This window comes from Callorhinus ursinus, unplaced genomic scaffold, assembly GCF_003265705.2.
Source record: "Callorhinus ursinus isolate GAN/ISIS: 27379988/994484 unplaced genomic scaffold, GSC_fseal_2.0 scaffold15, whole genome shotgun sequence".
NCBI lineage: Eukaryota > Metazoa > Chordata > Mammalia > Carnivora > Otariidae > Callorhinus > Callorhinus ursinus.
This window is the reverse complement of record NW_027397077.1, coordinates 8,133,728-8,152,763: the sequence shown is the minus strand read 5'-3', so window position 1 is coordinate 8,152,763 and position 19,036 is coordinate 8,133,728. Positions and strand designations below refer to the sequence as shown.

Sequence of the window (19,036 nt, the reverse complement as noted above, 5' to 3'; positions counted from 1 at the left end):
CGGGGTTCCCGGCTGCCCCACCACTTCCTGGGACATTAGCCTTCTCTTTAAGGGAGGCAGCTGGGCACAGTCACTCAATCCCTAGATTGTGGGCCCTTGAGGCCAGGACATGTCATCTCTACCTTGTGCTGCATCCTCCTCAGCCCAAGAGGCACAGGATACGAGGCTAGGCATGGAGCCAGAACTCAGGAATCCTTAACTTCACTGAAAATATTTTTTTTGTTGATTTGTTTTTAAAACAAGACTTCAATCAGGTGGCTCTCCCCATCCCCCACATACAAACTGTGACCCTTCCACAACAGTGGCTGACTTTTCACACTAGATGTAGTGAAACTCTCTTCTCCCTCCTGTCTTCTTTCCTGGGTTGGTTTCTCTGGTGGTGAAAAGAGTGGGCTCTAGGCACTCCCATTTCTTCTCCTAACCTCCTTCTTCCTCTGAGCAGTCCAATGCGTGAGGGCATCCCAAGGCTATCAGGGCTGCTTATCAGTGCAGCAGAATTTGAGAGCATGTGCTTGCCCAGGAAACAGGTAGAGCATTCAACCACAAGTGAATGACCATGAATGTATTGCACTGAGGGGAAGATCGGGTCCCCAGCTCAGAGGTCTCAACCTCTCTCTGCCATGGAACATCCAGAACATCAGTGATCAGAACTTTTACATGTACTAAGTTTGTGCAGGCCCTCTCTTCCCCCCCTCTTCTCCTGGGTCTCAGGGACAGGGTGATGGCCAAAGACCACAGATCCGGGCTCCTACTCTTCTCACCTGTTGGCCATGACGAAGATCTGAGAAACTGTCCTCATCCCCAGGTCTCTGACTGACCCCCTCATGCTTTGCAACCTGAGCCCCTCCGGACCCCACACCTCCCTCCGGAGTCCAAAGGCCACTTCTGAAGCCCTCCATACCCCCCAAGTCATGCCCGCTAGTCCCTGGTTGTCCTGGTCCCTGATCCTGTGGGGAGGCAGACAGCTTTGTGACTTCACAAAAGGCTATCTTGTGACAAGTTTGGACCAGATGAAGCAGGAGCTGGGCTGAGAGGCTCCCCCCAGAAACATCCTATGACTTTTCATGGCGAGACACCCCCACCTCTGAGGGAATGAAGAATTGCCTCATGGTAAGAGCCCAAAACATCTACACTTAGAGACACCTTTCCCTGATGACTTCAGCTTCCAGGCCTAACTGTATGTTCCTGGCTACACTGGTAATATTTCTCAGAGGTCCAGGCCCATTGCAGTAAGGTTTAGGGAGGGGCAGGAGGTGGTGGTTACTTCAAGTGGTAGTGGTGGGCCTCTGGCCTCTGAATTGGAATCAGACCAGCCTCCTCCCATTAGACAAAGCCATTCTTCTCCAGGCTTTGCAAAGTGAAAAAACTGATAGAAGCTTTATGTGACCCATAGTCTTCATCGGGGTCTGCCCCAGCAGCCTCCAGCATACCTTCAAATGGGTCAGGACTGAGATCCTGGAATTCCAGAGAGAGGTCTGGTGGCCACAAACAGGTATGGCCAAAAACCCAAGGCCTTTTTTCTCCAGTGCTGACTCCACTGTTGTTTCTCCTGAAGGAATTCATGATTTCAGGAACCTCAGGCAAAAGAGGTTGGGGATGTTTTCTTTTTACCTTCCTTGCACCTGTTCCCCAACCTCTAACCTGGAGCATAGCCTCTGGAAAGGGCAGGCCCAAGGAGTCAACAGGGATGTTAACTGGCAGCCAGGCTGGGACATCTGACAAATCCTGGGGGGTACCTGGAGGGCAGAGGCCGGCCCTCTTCATGCTATAGCCCTCGTTTGTGCTGGGTGGGTTCATTGTGAGGGTAGCCCAGGGTATATCATATCTGGCCACTCCCTCTGCCCTCTGCTTGGATTGTGACATCACCATCCTGCCAGAGGACCCAGGGAAAGAAGTGAGAGTGTTCTGGGCAAGGGTTCCAGATGCAGGCTTCATCCCAGCAGGGAGGCTCGGTGGATAGGCTGGTTTGGGGAGGGTGACATGTCTGGCTTCACATCCAAGGGGCTCCTTGGCCTTGACTGCCTTCACCCTTGATCGGTGGTAGCCTTTGAAGGCATGAGGAGGCCTAGGAGCAGATCTTCTTAAACCACCCTCTGATCCGTGCAATTTTCCGTTCTGGGCTGGGACAGAGAGTGGACAGGTGATTCCCCCAGGGTGGTTATTCCTCTACTTCCCAGAGCTTCTGAAAATATGCCCTAGGATTTTCCTGGTGAGGAGCTCATTTCTCATTTAAATGAGGAAAACCTAAGCTCTTCCAGCAGGCAGTCCTAGGGGGCAAAGAGAAACCAGCTGAAGAACTGCAACAGGGGGGCGCCTGGGTGGCTCAGTTGGTTAAGTGACTGCCTTCAGCTCAGGTCATGATCCTGGAGTCCCGGGATCGAGTCCCGCAATGGCCTCCCTGCTCAGGAGGGAGTCTGCTTCTCCTTCTGACCCTCCTCCCTCTCATGCTCTCTCTCTATCATTCTCTCTCTCAATACATAAATAAAAATCTTAAAAAAAAAACTGCAACAGGGACAGCATTAGACCAAGAATAATCAAGATAGGAATAGTTATCACTTCCCTAGCATTTACTGTGTGCCAGGCCTCAAGCTAAGCATTTTACATGCATTATCACATTTACTCCTCAATGCTAGAAAGGAGATCTTATTCCCACTTTCCAGCCAAGGAAACTGACACTCAAGAGGTGAAGGGATTAGGCCAGGGCCCCACAGCTGGTAAAGGGCAGCACCAGTATTAGGATGCAGGTCTGTTTTCTTCCAAAGCTGGACCCAACTGCTGACCCGTCTCCTTCTGCAAACTCTTCCCAGTAAAGAGGAAAAACTATTTTCTCATTCCTGACCCTAAGTGATAGGGTTAAAGAGAGAAGCATGGAAGGGAAGAATTTGAGCCTGATATCACCCACATTGTCAGCTTGTGGCTATAGGAGCTTTGACTGCTTAGCCTGTCTAATCTTTAATGAGACCCATTGGGAGACAGCTGTTCTGATTTGCTTCTAACTATTTTACAGATGATTTAAGAGAAGCTCTGGGGGCCACTGGTGGGGAGTCCTTGGGGTCCGTGGCTGAGCAGTGATTCTGCAGTGGGTTTGCCAGATAAAATATAAAGATGACCAGTTAACTTTTAATTTCAGATAAACTATGTATGTATGTATGTATGTATGTATGTATTTTAAGATTTTATTTATTTGACAGAGAGAGACACAGTGAGAGAGGGAACACAAGCAGGGGGTAGTGGGAGAGGGAGAAGCAGGCTTCCCGCTGAGCATGGAGCCCGATGTGGGGCTCGACCCCAGGACCCTGGGATCATGACCTGAACCGAAGGCAGACGCTTAACGACTGAGCCACCCAGGCACCCCAGATAAACTGTATTTAAAAAAAAAAGTACAAGTATGTTCTAAAGATTGCACGGTGCTCTTCTGGAGGTTCCTCAGTCTCGCTGGGACCCTGGTAGGTGGGAGCTGGGGTGGGCCTCAGGGGAGGATCGTGCTTCATTTCTCACCTGAGCCTCAGGCCCCTCTGTGAAGTTGTACCTCTGGGAACAGGAGGCAGGGACTGGGTTCTGGAGACCACAGTTGCTGTGGCCACTGGACAAGGTGGGGCTTAAACTTGTTTTTTGTGGAGCCTCAATTTCTCCCTCTGCAAAATGAGAGTGATAGATGTGGATGCTTTCACACGGGAGTGGTTGTTGTGCACACTGCATGGGCGGAGGGGCAGTGGGACATTTTTCTAGGGGGCTGCCAGGGTTCACAGGCGGGGGGAGGGCATCAAGTGAATGACTTGGAATTCCCTCTTTGTCCGGACTGGGGTCTCCAGAGCTGGGCAGCCCTCAGCCTCTCCAGGGTGGCTCCTGTGACCCGTGGACATTTGCAGCAACAGTCTTGTTCAGCCAACAGTGAAGCAGGGGTGGATGTGGAAATAGCTGGCTTTGGTTTCTGGCCCCAAGGAGTTGTAGGAGGAGGTACGGGAACTGTACGGCACCAGAGTGGGGATGGGCTGGTGAGAACACCTGGGTCTGGTGGGCCTGGAAGTGGGTGACTGCAGAGAAGGGGTGGTAGACAGGGGTGGAGCATCCTGAGGCTCAGAAGACTTGGTGCTATTGATTTTCCTACTCCAGTGCATGGGCATGCTTAGGGGTGAGGGCAGGTGGAGCATACCCAAGTCTGTAGCCCTTGGTGTTGGGGCCAGGGATGGGCTGTTCTCGCTCTTTCTCTGCCACCGGGCAGCCCTGTAAGCATGACTTATTGCCCTTTTGTATGGTGGCTGCTTTCTGAGGCACACCACAGGGAGGGGTTGGGCACAGGCAGAGCAGAGGGAGACAGTCCAGAGATGTTCCAAAGAGGCCAAGGAATCTCTTTTCAGTGATTCAGAAGCAATGTGTCAGACCAAGCCTGGTGTGTGGGTTTGTGCTTGCAGGTACTGAGTGTGAAAGTGTTGTCTGTGAGGACTGGTGCCAATGCATAGGTGTGCATGCCTGTGTATCGGGCACATGTTCCTGTCCTGTGAAATGCATCAGTGAGTGTCAGTAAGCATGCCTGGAATGTGTATGGAGCCTGGAAACCAGGGTGCTGTCCCTTCCCCTTCCCAGAGTGGGAGGCTGGGTGTGCCATCAGTTGTGAGTGCGTGCGTGCGTGTGTGTGTGTGTGTGTGTGTGTTGGCAGGGGGAGGGAGGCTGCAGGCATTATGGAGCAAAGATTCTGGAGGGAACAGCTCTATCGGTCCTGTATAGCTCCTGCTCTGCTTCCCAGCCTTCTGGGTCCTGGCTTCTCTAAAGTTCCTCTGTGATACTCTTCAATCCTATCATTGACCCAGGGCCTTAGCCTGGGTTTTTGAAGGGGAGCAGTGCCATCTGGTGGCAGACTGAGGCTGCACCAGGAGCAGGTGAGCAGGACCCCGGGTTCCCACGAAGGCTCTTTCAGGACCCCAGTCAGCAGGGAAGTCACTGCTGTGCTAGCTAGACCATAGAAAGAGGGGGGTTATCTAAGGCTTAAATGTTCCAACCTCGGGGTGCCAGGGTGCCTCAGATGGTTGAGCGTCTGCCTTTGGCTCAGGTCATGATCCCAGGGTCCTGGGATCGAGCCCCACGTTGGGCTCCTGGCTCAGCGGGGAGCCTGCTTTTCCCTCTCCCTCTGTCTCCCCCCCTGCTCATGCTCTCTCCCTCTCTGTATCTCTGTGTCTCAAATGAATAAATAAAAAAATCTAAAATAAAATAATAAATGTTCTAACCTCACGCATTTTGGATTCATGGCTCAGGGAGGCATGGCAGGAAATTCAGCTGTAGGAGTGCTAGAGGATAGGGGTAGGAAAGTTGTGAGTACAGCCTCTGGACCCACAAACCTGGGTGCCCCGTTCCTTGGGCCACTTCTCTGGGCTCAGATTTCTCATGTGTATAGGTGGCTACCCGTATCTACCCTGTGGGGGTGGTAGTGAAGTTTGTATGAAAAAGCTTGGGTTAAACACTTGGCTCAGAGCTGGGCCTGCTGTAAAGTCAAAGGAAATGGTAGTGCCCGTTACTAATATAGGCAAAGTTCCAGAAGCACAGAGAAGTGAGCTGTGTGTCACGGCAGGTGAAGGGGTTGCAGAGAGGTGACAGGTCTGTGGTGCTGCCACCTCACATTCTAGAATTTTGTGCCTGAGCAGCTACTCCAAATTACAAATGAGGAGGGAGGTCTCTTTTCTGGAAAGCAGGGAACGGAATCAAGAGACCTGCATCCAGGCTCTGGCTAGCTTCTTACTAGTTGTGGAACCTGAGCACAGCAACAGGCTTGCTGTGTCCTGTGTCCCCACCCCTGTTAAAGTGTTGTCTGTAAGGACTCCACAGAAAGGCATAGAAACTTGCTCAGTACTCCCAGAGAAAGAAAGGCTGGGTAGGATCTTGTCAGGGAGAGATTCTGTCAGCTGTGGAGTCACATTTATTTTTCATGTCCCTAAAAAGGGATACCTGAGTCAGAGTCAGGAGTCGTTCTGGTTCCACTGCTAATTGCTTGTGGGATGTTAGGCAAGTCATTCACTCCTTCTGGGCCTTTATTTTCCCAGCTGCAAAATAAAGGAATTAAATTAGATGAACTCTCAGGTCAGCCCTGACTTAATCTATGGTCTTTTAATTTTTTCCCTTTTCTCTGCCCCACATGAGACCTGGATAAGTACTTATTGATCCTACAGGTTAGGTCTTGAACATAAAGACAAAGAAAAACCAGTGCCTTCTGTTTAATGAGTGCTGTGATTTCCGATATGCTTGTGGGAAATATTTTCCTAAATACTGGTATACTCTAGGTATAATGGGGCAAATGAAAGAATAGAACAGAGGCTCACCCCTGTCACACAGAGCCGAATAAGGTACTGAGAAGGTGTCAAGTGGTTGTAACGCTGGCTTGGGTGGATCGGATCCCTCTCTATTCGCTTCCGCCTTCCGAAGCCGCCAATGAGTACACAGCAGTTCGCGTCAATGCGGAAAAACTATAAAGCCCAGAAGTCAATGCGCGGGGAGTAAGTGCTCAAGCACCAATCAAGACTGGTAGGCCCCGCCCCTACAAGCTGAACTTCATTTCCCAGGCGGCCCCGCGGCTCTTCGATTTCTCCTCCCGCCCCCTGCCAGCGAGCCTCGCGCCAAGTCGGGGTGCGCGCGCGCTCGCGCGCGCGAGGCACGTAACACGCGAGTGACGCATAATATGTGGGCCGCCCTGGACCTGTGGTCGCGCTGTGTGTGAGTGAGGGAGAGTGAGTGCGGGACCTGAGGCGGTGTGTGTGAACTGTGGCCGCTGGCGGGGTCAGCGGGCAGCGGCGGAGCCGCCTGGGAAGGTGAGTGGGGAAAGGAGGGAGACGGCTCTCTGGGAAGGCCGAGAGAAGACAGGGCGCGTGGCCGGGCGGGAGGAAGAGTGGGCGCCGGACTGGGGGAGGGGCGGCACCTGCCTGGGCCGCCGGCGGGGAGGGGGCGGGCCGGGCCGGCGGGGAGGCTGGGTCCGGGGCCTGACAGGACTTTTTCTCCTCCAGATTCTTGGCTCGGGGGCGGGGCCTCCGCGTTCTTCTCCCAGTCCGCAAAAGAAGCTTCCCGAGAGTAACTCTTCCGCCCGGATTGGGGGGCAGGAGTGTGCTTGCCCCTGCCTGGAGGAGGGGTGCTTCTCGTTCCCCTCGTCAACCTTTTTCCTTCCAGTCTTTCCATTTTCCGTTCCGTACGGGCAGGGGGGTTCCATCTTCCCTGCCGTACGGCGGCCCCCTTCCCAGGCTGTGTCTCCGCCTCCAGCTCCAGTCACCTGGGCGGGCTCTCCCCTCCCTCGGCCTCGTGCCACCTCCCTTTGCACCCGTCCGGCTTTCTGACCGGGCGAGGGGGGCGGAGCTTTCCGGGCACTCCTCCCACCCCCTGGTGGAGGGGAGGGGTGGAGAGAGAGGTGTGTGGGTCTTGCAGCGTGGAATCCAACCTTTGAGTGCCCGCCAAGCTTCCCGGGAGCCTATTTCCGGGGGTTCTAGTCGTTTTCAACTGGGGTGACAGGCATTTGCTTAACTCTTGGCTTCCTAGACGATTTCCGTCTCACTTCCTCTTACCCAAGTGTTAGCGCTTGGGTTTCGCATTTGTTGATGAATAATTTTGGAGTGTGTAATGGTTCTTTTAGAATCCCAAATGAATCGTCTTTGCATACGTCACATTATCCTCAGTTTTTCTTTACTCTGCCTTTTCAGTTAAGCCTTTTAATTAGTATACACGTTTAATTATTAGCATCATCTTACTGTACTACACGCTTTAATGTACAGAGTGAGGGGTTCATTGGCAGTGTCGTCCTGTAATTTTCTTTTCCAGTGTATTGGAGTTTACCTTTAAGGTTTATATAAGCTTGTATATGTAGACTCTTTAGGAATTGATTCAGTATTTTTTTGCTTGATCTGTCAAGATTTTTGTGTATACTAGTATTATCTATTTTCGAGTGGTGATATATTTTGGATGTTAAGGAGATAATAGGTACAGAAAGTGGAGAACATAGAAGAAGTCATTTTTGCTCAAAATCTCTTGAGTAGTTGAGCACAGTGTTTTACTGTTCTACTTGTTGTACAGTTATTAAATTTAATAGGGGACGAATCTGGTAGAATGAACCACAAGAGTTTGAAGTGAATGAAATTGGGCTTATATCAGTTTCCTTATTTTTTTGTCATTGTCATGGATGCTAATAGAAAATTGTTAATGTATGATCTTATATGTCATATTAATTATTGGGTAAATTTTACTTGAAGCTCCAAACTTGGATTTCTCCCCCCTTCCCCCCGCTTTTTTTTTTTTTTTTTTAATAAGGAAGAATGCTTTAAGACATTTGTTTCCCGATTTTAACCTTTTGAGATTTGTCCTTAACATGGACTTGATTTTAGGCTTTGGTGTAGTTTCTGCCGAATAGGCCATTAAGTATTGTGTATTTGGGGAGGACAGATTTTATGATTTAAACAGTTAAAAAGTTTACAAAATAGCGGAAAAATGATAGAGCTGGGTTAATAACCTATCCTGAAAAATCTTTATCCTACCATTACTCCTCAGAAAGACTGTTACCTGCACAAGAGTAATAGGTATTATCTGTTTCTTGTGTGTTCGTCCACAGATATTTTATTCAAGGGGCAGGTGCATGCATATACATACACTTTGTTTTTCTCATTTGACATATATTTGAGAGCTGGTTCAAATTAGGAAAGGAAATGCGTCTTAATTTTTTTCAACTTCTTAATTATGGAAATTTTCAAATGGTTGAAAGAATAGTGAAATGAACATTTGTTTATTCATCCAGATTCATGATTATTGATATTTTGTTATCTTTTCTCTATAGGTGTGGTGTGTATTTCTTATTTTGTGGAATCGTTTGGAAATTAGTTGCAGACACATCTGACCACTAAATATTGGCAGGCAACCTTTAGGATGAAGACGTTCCACATATTTTTTGTAGGACTTTATCTTATTTCATTGCCTGGACAGTATTACCGTTTAACCCTCACAACAACCACTTCCATTTTACAGATAAGGCAGTCGAGATTTGGAGAAGTTAAATAACTTGACCAAGATCTCACAGTTATATTTGCAGAGTTGGCATGTGAATGCTTGAAACCCTTTTCTACCAAGTACCAATTGATTGGTCTTTGGGACTTCTCTTGGTCCATTCTATCATCTGTAAAAAAGGGCAGGGTTGTTGTGAAAATTCAGAATAACATAAGAAACTAGCCAAGTATCTGTCTCATATTAATATTTAGTAATTGGTAACTATTGTGTCATTACTGGATAGGCCATAAATTCTGTGTACCACTTAAAGAGCTCACTTTAAAACATGGTGAATTGAGTAATGTACCTTCACTGTCTATGCACAACAAGATGACTGCACCTTTAACATTTTATATTAATCATCTTTCATAATTAAATGAATTATCATTGATATTATTTTAGTCTGAGTTTATATTTTTCCCGGGCAAGTGATCATTTCCAAAGTTATAATTATTCTTAAGCATAATTAATTGCAAGTTTTGAAGATTATGCCAAAAGAATATGTTTCTAAATTGAACTCTAAAATTGTTATTTTAATGCTCTTGGGTTGACCTTTATTAAATGTAATGTTTTCCTTAAACTTTGGCTTTATGTGCTCTACTATGTTGATCACTTAAGTTAACCAGTAGGCATTCCCACCTGATCTTTTTTCAAAACACTTTATTTTTTTATTCTTTATTTTTTAAGATTTTATTTATTTATTTGACAGGGAGAGACACAGCGAGAGAAGGAACACAAGCAAGGGGAGTGGGAGAGGGAGAAGCAGGCTTCCTGAGGAGCAGGGAGCCCGATGTGGTGCTCCATCCCAGGACCCTGGGATCATGACCTGAGCCAAAGGCAGACGCTTAATGACTGAGCCACCCAGGCACCCCTATTTTTATTTTTTTAAAGATTTTATTTATTTATTTGGCAGAGAAAGAGAGAGCAAGCATAAGCAGGGGGAGCGGCAGAGGGAGAGGGAGAAGCAGAAGCAGGCTCCCCACCGAGAAGGGAGTCTGGGGGCTCGATCCCAGGACCCTGAGCAGAAGGCAGATGCTTATCTGGCTGAGCCACCCCGGCTCCCCTTTATTTTTTTATTTTTATTTTTAGTTTTCTAAAGTAGGCTCCATGCTGCACATGGAGCCCAGTGTGGGGTTTGAACTCACAACCCTGAGATCGAGACCAGAGCTGAGATCAAGAGTTGGACGCTTAGCTGAGTGAGCCACCTAGGCACCCCTTTTTTTCCACTTAAAAAAAATTGTGGTAAAATTCACATACCATAAATTGATCACTAACCATTTTAGAGTGTTCAGTTCAGTGACCTTTAGTAGACTAATGATGTTGTGCAACCATTACCTCTTTTAGTTCCAAGACATTTTCATCACCCAATTTCCATCATTCCATATTTTCCCCTTCCCCAAGCCCCTGGCAACCAGTAGGCAGCTTTCTGATAGATTTACCTATTCTGGATGTTTCATATAAATAGAATCCTACAACATACAACCTTTTGTGCCTGGCTTCTTTCACTTAGCATATTTTCAGTTCTCATTAGTAGCTCTAATATCTATCAGTACTTCATTTCTTTCTATGGCTGAATAATAGTGCATTGTATGAATGTAACTATGTTTTGTTTATCCATTCATCCTTTGATGAACATCTTTTGGCTGTTGTTTCCACCTTTTGGCTATTGAGAATATGCTACTTTGAACATTTGTGTACAAATATTTATTTGAATATCTGTTTTCAATTCTTTTGGGTCTGTGCCTTGATGTGGAATTGCTGGGTCATATGGTAATTCTATATTTAACTTTTTCTTAAAACTTTTTGAGGAGGGGCCAAACTGTTTTCCGTAGTTGTGCCATTTTACATTCCCACTAGCAGTGTGCATTCCAGTTTCTCCACATCCTGCCAATGCTTATTTTCTGATTTTTTGGTTAGAGTCATTCTAGTAGGTGTTAGTGGTATCTCATTGTGGTTTTGGTTTTCATTTTTCTGATGGCCTGTGACGTTGTGCATATTTTCATGTACTTGTTAGCCATTTGTGGATCTTTGGAGAAGTGCCCATTCAGGATCTCTGCCCATTTTAAATAATTAATTAATTTTTGCGAGAGAGAAAGAGCGTGCACATGAGTGAGCATGAGTGGGGGGAGGGGCAGAGGGAGAAGCAGACTCTCCCCTGAGTAGGGAGCCTGATGCAGGACTCAATCCCAGGACCCTGGGATCATAACCTGAGCCGAAGGCAGAAGCTTAACCAACTGAGCCACCCAGGTGCCCTTCAGCCCATTTGAAAATCAGGGTTTTTTTGTTGTTGTTGTTGTTGTTATTGAATTGTAGGAGTTCTTTGTATATCCTATCCAGGATCCTTATCAGATATATGATTTGCAAATATTTTCTCCCATTTCATGGTTTGTCTTTTCATTTTCTTGATAATGTCATTTGATGCACAAAAGTTTTAAAGGTTGAAGTCTAATTTATCTGTTTGTTGTTTTGTTGCTTATGCTTTTGGTGTCACAAGTAAAAATCCCTTGCCAGTTTCAGGGTCACGAAGATTTACCCCTGTGTTTACCTCTAAGAGTTTTATAGTTTAAGCTTCTACATTTAGGTCTTTATCCATTTTGAACTAATTTTTTTATGTGGTATGAGTCAAGGATTCAGCTTTATTCTTTTGCATGTGGATATCCAGTTTTCTCAGCACAATTTGTTGAAATACCATTAGTCTTTCTACTAACAGTCTACTGGTCTTGCAATAAATTCTTTCCCTGTTGAATGGTCTGGCATACTTAACTGAAAATTAGTTAGCCATAAATGTGAGATTTTATTTCTGGACTCTCAGTTCTTTTGCACTGGTGTATGTGCCTATCCTAACGCCAGTAGGATAGTGTTTTGATCACTGTAGCCTTGTACTAAGTTTTGAAATCAGAAGTGTGAATTTTCCAACTTCGTTTTTTTTTAAGATAGTTTTGGTTTTCAGTGTTTCCATTTTTGCGAAAAAAGGTCATTACGATTTTGATAGGGATTGTATTGACTATTGACCACTTTAGAGAGTATTGCTGTCTTAACAATATTAAGTCTTCAAATCCATGAACATAGGATGTCTTTCCATTTATTTATTTAGTTCTTCTCTAATTTATCCCCGCAGTGTATTATAGATTTGAGTGTATAAATCTTTTTTTAAAGATTTTTTTTTTAAATTTATTTATTTGAGAGAGAGAAAGAGAAAGAGAGCACATGAGAGGGGGGAGGGTCAGAGGGAGAAGCAGACTCCCCGCCGAGCAGGGAGCCCGATGCTGGACTCCATCCTGGGACTCCAGGATCATGACCTGAGCCGAAGGCAGTCGCTTAACCAACTGAGCCACCCAGGCGCCCCATAGATTTGAGTGTATAAATCTTGTGCTTTTTGGGGTTAAACTTATTCCTTAATATTTTATTATTTTTGGTGCTATTATAAATGATACTGTTTTTTTTAAAGTTCATTTTATTTTATTTATTTTTAGTAATTTCTACACTCAATGTGGTGCTCAAACTCACAGCCCTGAGATCAAGAGTTGCATGCTCTTCTGACTGAGCCAGCCAGGTGCCCCAGTGAAATTGTTTTCTTAATTTCATATTTGGATTGTTCATTGCTGGCATGTAGCAGTATTCCTGATTTCTGTGTGTTGATCTGTACTCTGTAACTGCTAAAATTTGTTAATTAGCACTAATAGTTTTTTTGCAGATTCTTTCTGTATAGAATCATGTCACCTGTGAATAAGGATAATTTTACTTCTTCTTTTCCAGCTTGGATGCCTTTTCTTTCTTTCTTCTTACCTAATTGCTCTGGCTAGAACTCTAGTATGATGTTTAATATAAGTGTGAAAGCAGGCATCCTTGTCCTTTTTTGTGATTTTAGGGAAGAAGCTTTCAGTCTCACCATTGAGTATAATGTTAGCTGTGGGTTTTTTTTTTTTAATGCCCTCTACCATGTTGAGGAAGTTCTCTTCTGTTCCCAATTTGAGTTTTTTTTTTTTTTACCCACAGAAGGGTAATGGATTTTATCAGATGCTTTTTCCGTATCAATCAGATGTACTTTTTTTTCCCTGTCATCCTATTAATATGTTACATTAGTTGACTTTTGTATGTCAAACCACCTTTGCATTTCTAGGATAAATACCACTTGGTCATGATATGTATTTCTGTTAATGTGCTGCTGTATTCAGCTTGCTAGTTTTTTGTTGAGATTTTTGCATCTGTATTAATAAAACATATTTGTCTGTAGTTTTCTTGTGTTGGCTTTATTTGGTTTAGGCATCAGAGTAATGTTGGCTTCATGGAATAGATTAGGAAGTGTCCTTCCTCTTCTATTTTGTGGAAGAATTTGAGGATTGATGTTAATTTTCTTTAAACATTCTATTAGAGTTCACCAGTAAAGCCATCTCTCTCTTACACTTTTAGGATGTATCTTAGCTTAATTTTGCTGTTAACTTCTTTGCACAGTTTTTAGATCTTTATCATAAAATGCCCCCACTCTTCCCCCACAGTATTCCTCAAGATTGTCAAGGTCATGAAAAACAAGGAACAACTCAAAAACTATCATAGACCAAAGTACATGAGGGAGACATGACACCTAAATGCAGTGTAGTGTCCTGGATGAGTTCTTGGAACAGAAAAAGGACATGGATGGAAAGCCAGTGAAATCTGAATCAAGTTGAGTTTAGTTAATGATAATATACCAACGTTGGGTTTCTTAATTTTGACATTATTCCACTATAAAATAATATGATGGCATTAGGGGAAACTGAACTGGGAAAGGGGTATATGTGAATTCTAATACCTTTGCAACTTTCTTGTAAATCTAAAATTATTCCAAATAAGTTTATTTTAAAAAATGCATAGTTAGTTGATTGCGGTCAAAAGTACAGCCTGGATTTTTAAGTTAAAGTCAGAGGTCCGCCTTAGTCACACCTGCAGCATTTCCTTTTCTGACTGTAGCTAGAAAGACTGAAAATGTGGATTCTTCTCTGTAGAAAAGAAGGCTTTAAATTAAAAAAAAAAAATTTTTTTTTGAAACACTTATTCTCCTTGGGTGACATGAATCACTGTTCGCTATTAGAATTGCCTCTACTTTATTAAAACACAAATGTTTACATTTTAGAGAGTTGGTGGTATCTTTCACAAGTATTTCCTTTGGTCTTATGGTAGGTATCTTTAGAAGAGTCAGTAATAATCCTAGATCAGCCAGTAATCTCTTTCTAGTGTTAGACTGTTTTTATAGAATTGTTGCTGTTTCTGTGAAAATACAAATTTTGCATGGAAGGTCTGACATTTTGATCCTAAGACTGCTTTGACAGAGAAGTTGATCTGTAAACCATCTAAACATTTGGGTCTCGTTTATCCCTTTTGGAGCCCCTTATAAATAAACCTCTTTTCTTCATGTGGATTTCTCAGGCGGCTCCTGCAAAGCTTGTCTCAGCTCCCTGTCCTTCTATATCCCTGGGCTGACCACTCAACCCAACAACTTCTCTATCTCCAGCCTCTCATGCTCCTTCTAGGAAATCAGCTGTGAGAGAGGTTAGGAAGCCTGAAGGACAAATGGGTTTATAATTATAATGCTTCTTCTAAACTTTCATGATACCCACTTTAGTTTTTGGCCTTTTGTTAAGAATTGACAGGGACGGGGCACCTGGGTGGCTCAGTCGATTAAATGTCTGCCTTTGGCTCAGGTCATGATCCCGGGGTCCTGGGATGGAGCCCCACATCAGGCTCCGTGCTCAGCGGGGATCCTGCTTCTCCCTCTCCCCCTGCTTGTGCTCTCTCACACTTGCTCTCTCTCTCAAATAAATACTTAAAAAAAAAATTGACAGGGACATATTATTTATCTTTCATAGAACTTTCCTCCAAAGACTTAGAAGAGCAGAATATTTTGGGGAGTAATTTTTGCTACATATTCTACTAAAGAAAGTAGCTTCAAAGTTTTGGACCTCAGGGATCTAGAGTAGGGATTTGTGTGTGTGTGTGTGTGTGTGTGTGTGTGTGTGTGGTATGTAGGTGTATGCACTTTTAAAAAGAAGATTATAATAATTTTTAGAGTGGGGGAGTGGCAGAGGGGGAAGGAGAGGGAGGGAGAATCTGAAGCCGATTCCTCGCTCATCAGTGCAGGGCTTGATCCCATGACTGGGAGATCATGACCTGAACCGAAACCAAGAGTCGGACGCTTAACCCACTGAGCCATCCAGGTGCCCCAGGTGTATGCATTTTTTTTTAAAGATTTTATTGATTTATTCATGACAGAGAGAGAGAGAGAGAGAGGCAGAGGGAGAAGCAGGCTCCCAAGGAGCAGGGAGCCCAACACGGGACTCGATCCCAGGACCCTGGGATCATGACCCGAGCCGAAGGCAGACGCTTAACCATCTGAGCCACCCAGGCGCCGCAGGTGTATGCATTTTTGAGGAGCGAAAGGGACCCTAGCTTTTTGTCTGTTTCTTAGAGGGGTTCCTGATCCTAGAAAGGGTGAGAGTCACGATTTTGATCCAGTTCCTTGTCTCAGTTAACAGTTGAGCAAACCGAGGTTGGGAGAGGGTGAAAGGACTTGAAGAAGAGTATCCTGGCTCCCAATGCTGGGTTTCAAAATTATCTGAAGGGTCTGGGAGTTAAGTTTTTTGTTGCTTGCTCATCCCTCTTCTCCCCCTTCTCACTTTTCTGTAGGAAGCATGTCAGGTTTATTTGCCTGTGTTCATATGTTGTTTATGTATATTTTTGATTCCTTAGGCCAAGCCATGACTACAGTAGCGGTGCATGTAGACTCCAAAGCTGAGCTCACTACCCTGCTGGAGCAGTGGGAAAAGGAACATGGCAGTGGACAGGACATGGTACCTATCCTTACCAGGTATGAACAGTTATGTTTTTTTAGAAATTAATTTGAAAAAAGGGAAAAATTGGAGGATAGTATGGGAACATTTTCATCTTGACTGAATTCTAAATCCATTTTTTTCTTTCAGAACTAGTCTTTATCTCACTACTTCTTGAAACTCTTTCTTACTTTTCTTCTCAGGCTGTTGGTCCTTATTCTCCTATGTAGTTTCTTCTCTTGTCTGTGTTTCACCCTTAGGGTTTTGTTGGTGGTTCTTTTTTCTCTTCACCCTAAATATTCTACCTAGATAGTTTCATTCCTATCCATGATTTAAAACATTATTCTTAGGTTAACTTTCAAATCATTATTTCTACTTCAGATCCCTCTTTTTAAAAATTTCAGACCTTTTTCTCAGCTGCTTAGTGTACACATCTTTACCTGGCTATTTGCAGACACCTGAACATACCATGTCTACAGTAGAGCTTATCATCTTCATTCTGCTTCCTTTCTCATTCACCGTTTGTGCTTTTGTACTCTCCACTTTGGTGTGCAGTGTCTTCTTATACTAACACAGTTTAGTCCCCAGGCCCTGAGGATTTCTGCTTTCTCTTCTTCCCCATTCCCCCTTACACTTTCTTCGTTAGATACTGATCATGTTTTGACTGGCCTCTTAGGCAGTGTGAATTTTCTCTCCATCTTCAGTTTACCATCTTCTAATATATCCTCCTCTTTGCTGAAACAGTCCTCTTATACACAAATCTGATTGTCATACCTTTGATCATACCTCTTCTCTGGCTCTATTTTTCTTACAGAATATTTTCCTATACTCTATTTTGGAGTGGCCTACAAAGCCAATTATTTATTTATTTTATTTACTTATTTTTTTAAAGGTTTTATTAATTTTTTTTGACAGAGAGACAGCTAGAGAGGGAACACAAGCAGGGGGAGTAGGAGAGGGAGAAGCAGGACCCTGGGATCATGACCTGAGCTAAAGGCAGATGCTTAACGACTGAGCCTCCCAGGCGCCCCTATGAAGCCATTTATGATTTGGCCTCTACCTCTTTTTTCTGCCTCATAGTGTTAGTCTTCTTCAGTAAGGAATAGTACCATATTTTCTAATGTCTGTGTGCCTTTACACTTGCTGTTCGTTTGGCCTGAAATGCCTTTCCTTGGTATGTCTGTCTGCCTGGCAAACTCTCATCCTTTCGAGAAGCAGTTTGAGAATCAGGTCTGTAAAACTCTCTGACTTTGACATCCCCAGGTAGGTTTGGGCACTCCTTCTTTTTTTCTTTTTTAATACTCCAGTCATTCGTGTGTGTGTGTGTGTGTGAACTCTTAACCAAATTGTACTATATTTTTTTTTTTGGCATGTGTTATTTCACTAAATTGTAAGGTTTTTTTTTTTTAATTATAAGTTTTTTTAAAGACAGGTACTATACCTTTTTATTGGTGTCTCCTCAGACAATGACTTGTGCATGCCTGGTACATAGCAACTGTGTGGGACATAATTTTCCTGAATGATGTGTGAAACAGGAGAGTGAAAAATAAAGGCCGGAGAGGGATGCCCATGGTTTTTCTAAGGAGGCGGTTACTGGAACATGGGGATCTTTAACATTTAATCTTTGATATAGGAAAGAGAAAGGCGTTTTGTTTGTGCAGTGATGTATTCTAGAGGAATAAAGAGAACTATGATCTTATGAAAGTTTTAAGTGGGGATAAATGCTTTGTTGCTCTCGATACATGGGGAACATGTAAAAAATACATTTTTTTTAGAAACAGGATTATTGCTTACTGGTGGAACGTGGGTTTTAATTTGTAGAGGCAGTAGAGATTAAGAACTACTAATCACAAGATACTTGAAATGCAGCCACAGTGAATTTAAAGAATCTAAGTATTGTGCAGTTAAAATGTGATTATTGGTGTGACTGTGAGAGGAGAGAGTCATAAATAGGGATGTTAATGTTAGTGGTAGGTTCACTTAATTGGAAAAAATATTTATTGAGTACATATACTAAAGATAGTGTTTTATTTCCAAGATTATTTCACATCCATAATCATATTTGACCCTCAACTTTGTCACTGTGCTATGATACTCAGTAGTGTAAAGCCTAAAGTAGAGGGGCTCTGTCTTCAAGGAGATAACTGTCTGGGAGGCAACTAACAGATATGAAACAATGAAAAGTAGTACAAATTAGTATATAATGAGGTGCTAAATTGGGCAGTATGATTCCTAAATATTGCATGGGTTATGAAAATGGAAAGAACTTGAATGACTCGGTTTCTTTTATTCACTCAACAAATATTTGAGGACCTTTTGTGTGTGGGGACTGTCAGATACTTCCCTGAACCTAATTTCCTCATTTGTCACTAAAAGTATTACTGAGAGCTACATTGTTAAATGACAGCCATCCTTGGAGCTACTTGCAAAAACAACATAGCCAGATAGTGGAAAGCTAAGCTTGAAATTTTGGCTTTTAACTTCTAACTCCAGTTAGGAGTGGTACATCCAGTACAGGATGTGGTAAAGGTTTTTTGGAATAGGGACTTGAAAGATGGTAGAATACAGCTTGTTGAAAAGCAGAGAGTCAGGTTTTCTAGGAAAAGTGAAAAATGTGACTGAAAAAAGCATTGAGGGGAGAAGGAACTGGGATATGTTTTTGTGGCAGTGAGGAAATGGGCCTCACCAGAGTGGAGAATGAATATACGGTGGGAATGGAAAATAAAGTTACATGGAGCAGGATCTTTAAAAGATCTTTAAGGTTAGACAGGAAGTGTTAAGAGATAGTAAAAGGAATTAAAAGTATAGTTTATTTTAGAAAGGTGCAATTTCTATCATCCAGATTGTGGGTGTGTTCACTGAATATTTCCTAAAGTTCTTTCACATGTCTATGGTCTCTCCCTTACCCCTCCCCCACCTCTACTGGCTGCAGGTGTAGGTGTTTTGGTATATTCCTTGAAAAGCAATGAATTTCAGGCTTGCCTATTCTTTTATTGGCCATAAATTTCATGATTTTTTGATAGTTTTCCTAAGAAAAATGTGTGTGGCTTTTTATAACTTTGACTTTTTATTTATTGTTATATTATCTATTATAATTATTATTTTTTATAAAGATTTTTATTTATTTATTGAGAGAGAGAGAATGGTAGAGAGAGAGCATGAGAGGGAAGAAGGTCAGAGGGAGAGGCAGACTCCCTGCTGAGCAGGGAGCCCGATGCGGGACTCGATCCTGG

At 43.8% G+C, this 19,036-nt stretch overlaps 1 protein-coding gene across 3 annotated transcripts in view; it reads left to right on the top strand.

Annotated features, from left to right (window-relative positions):
- The first annotated feature begins 1,009 nt into the window (after positions 1-1,009).
- DCAF1 (DDB1 and CUL4 associated factor 1) overlaps positions 1,010-19,036 on the top strand; it is a 73,555-nt gene continuing 55,528 nt past the window's right edge. For 2 of the 3 annotated variants that reach the window (XR_012380893.1, XM_025884761.2), the window contains exons 1-2: positions 6,658-6,794; positions 15,724-15,841. Coding sequence is in view for 2 of the 3 variants with exons in the window: in XM_025884761.2 (XP_025740546.1) it covers positions 15,732-15,841 (110 nt within the window). In the remaining variant the exon portion in view is untranslated. Of the gene's footprint in view, positions 1,111-6,657; positions 6,795-15,723; positions 15,842-19,036 lie in introns of those variants that run through there. The other variant, XM_073901299.1, reaches the window with a different exon arrangement.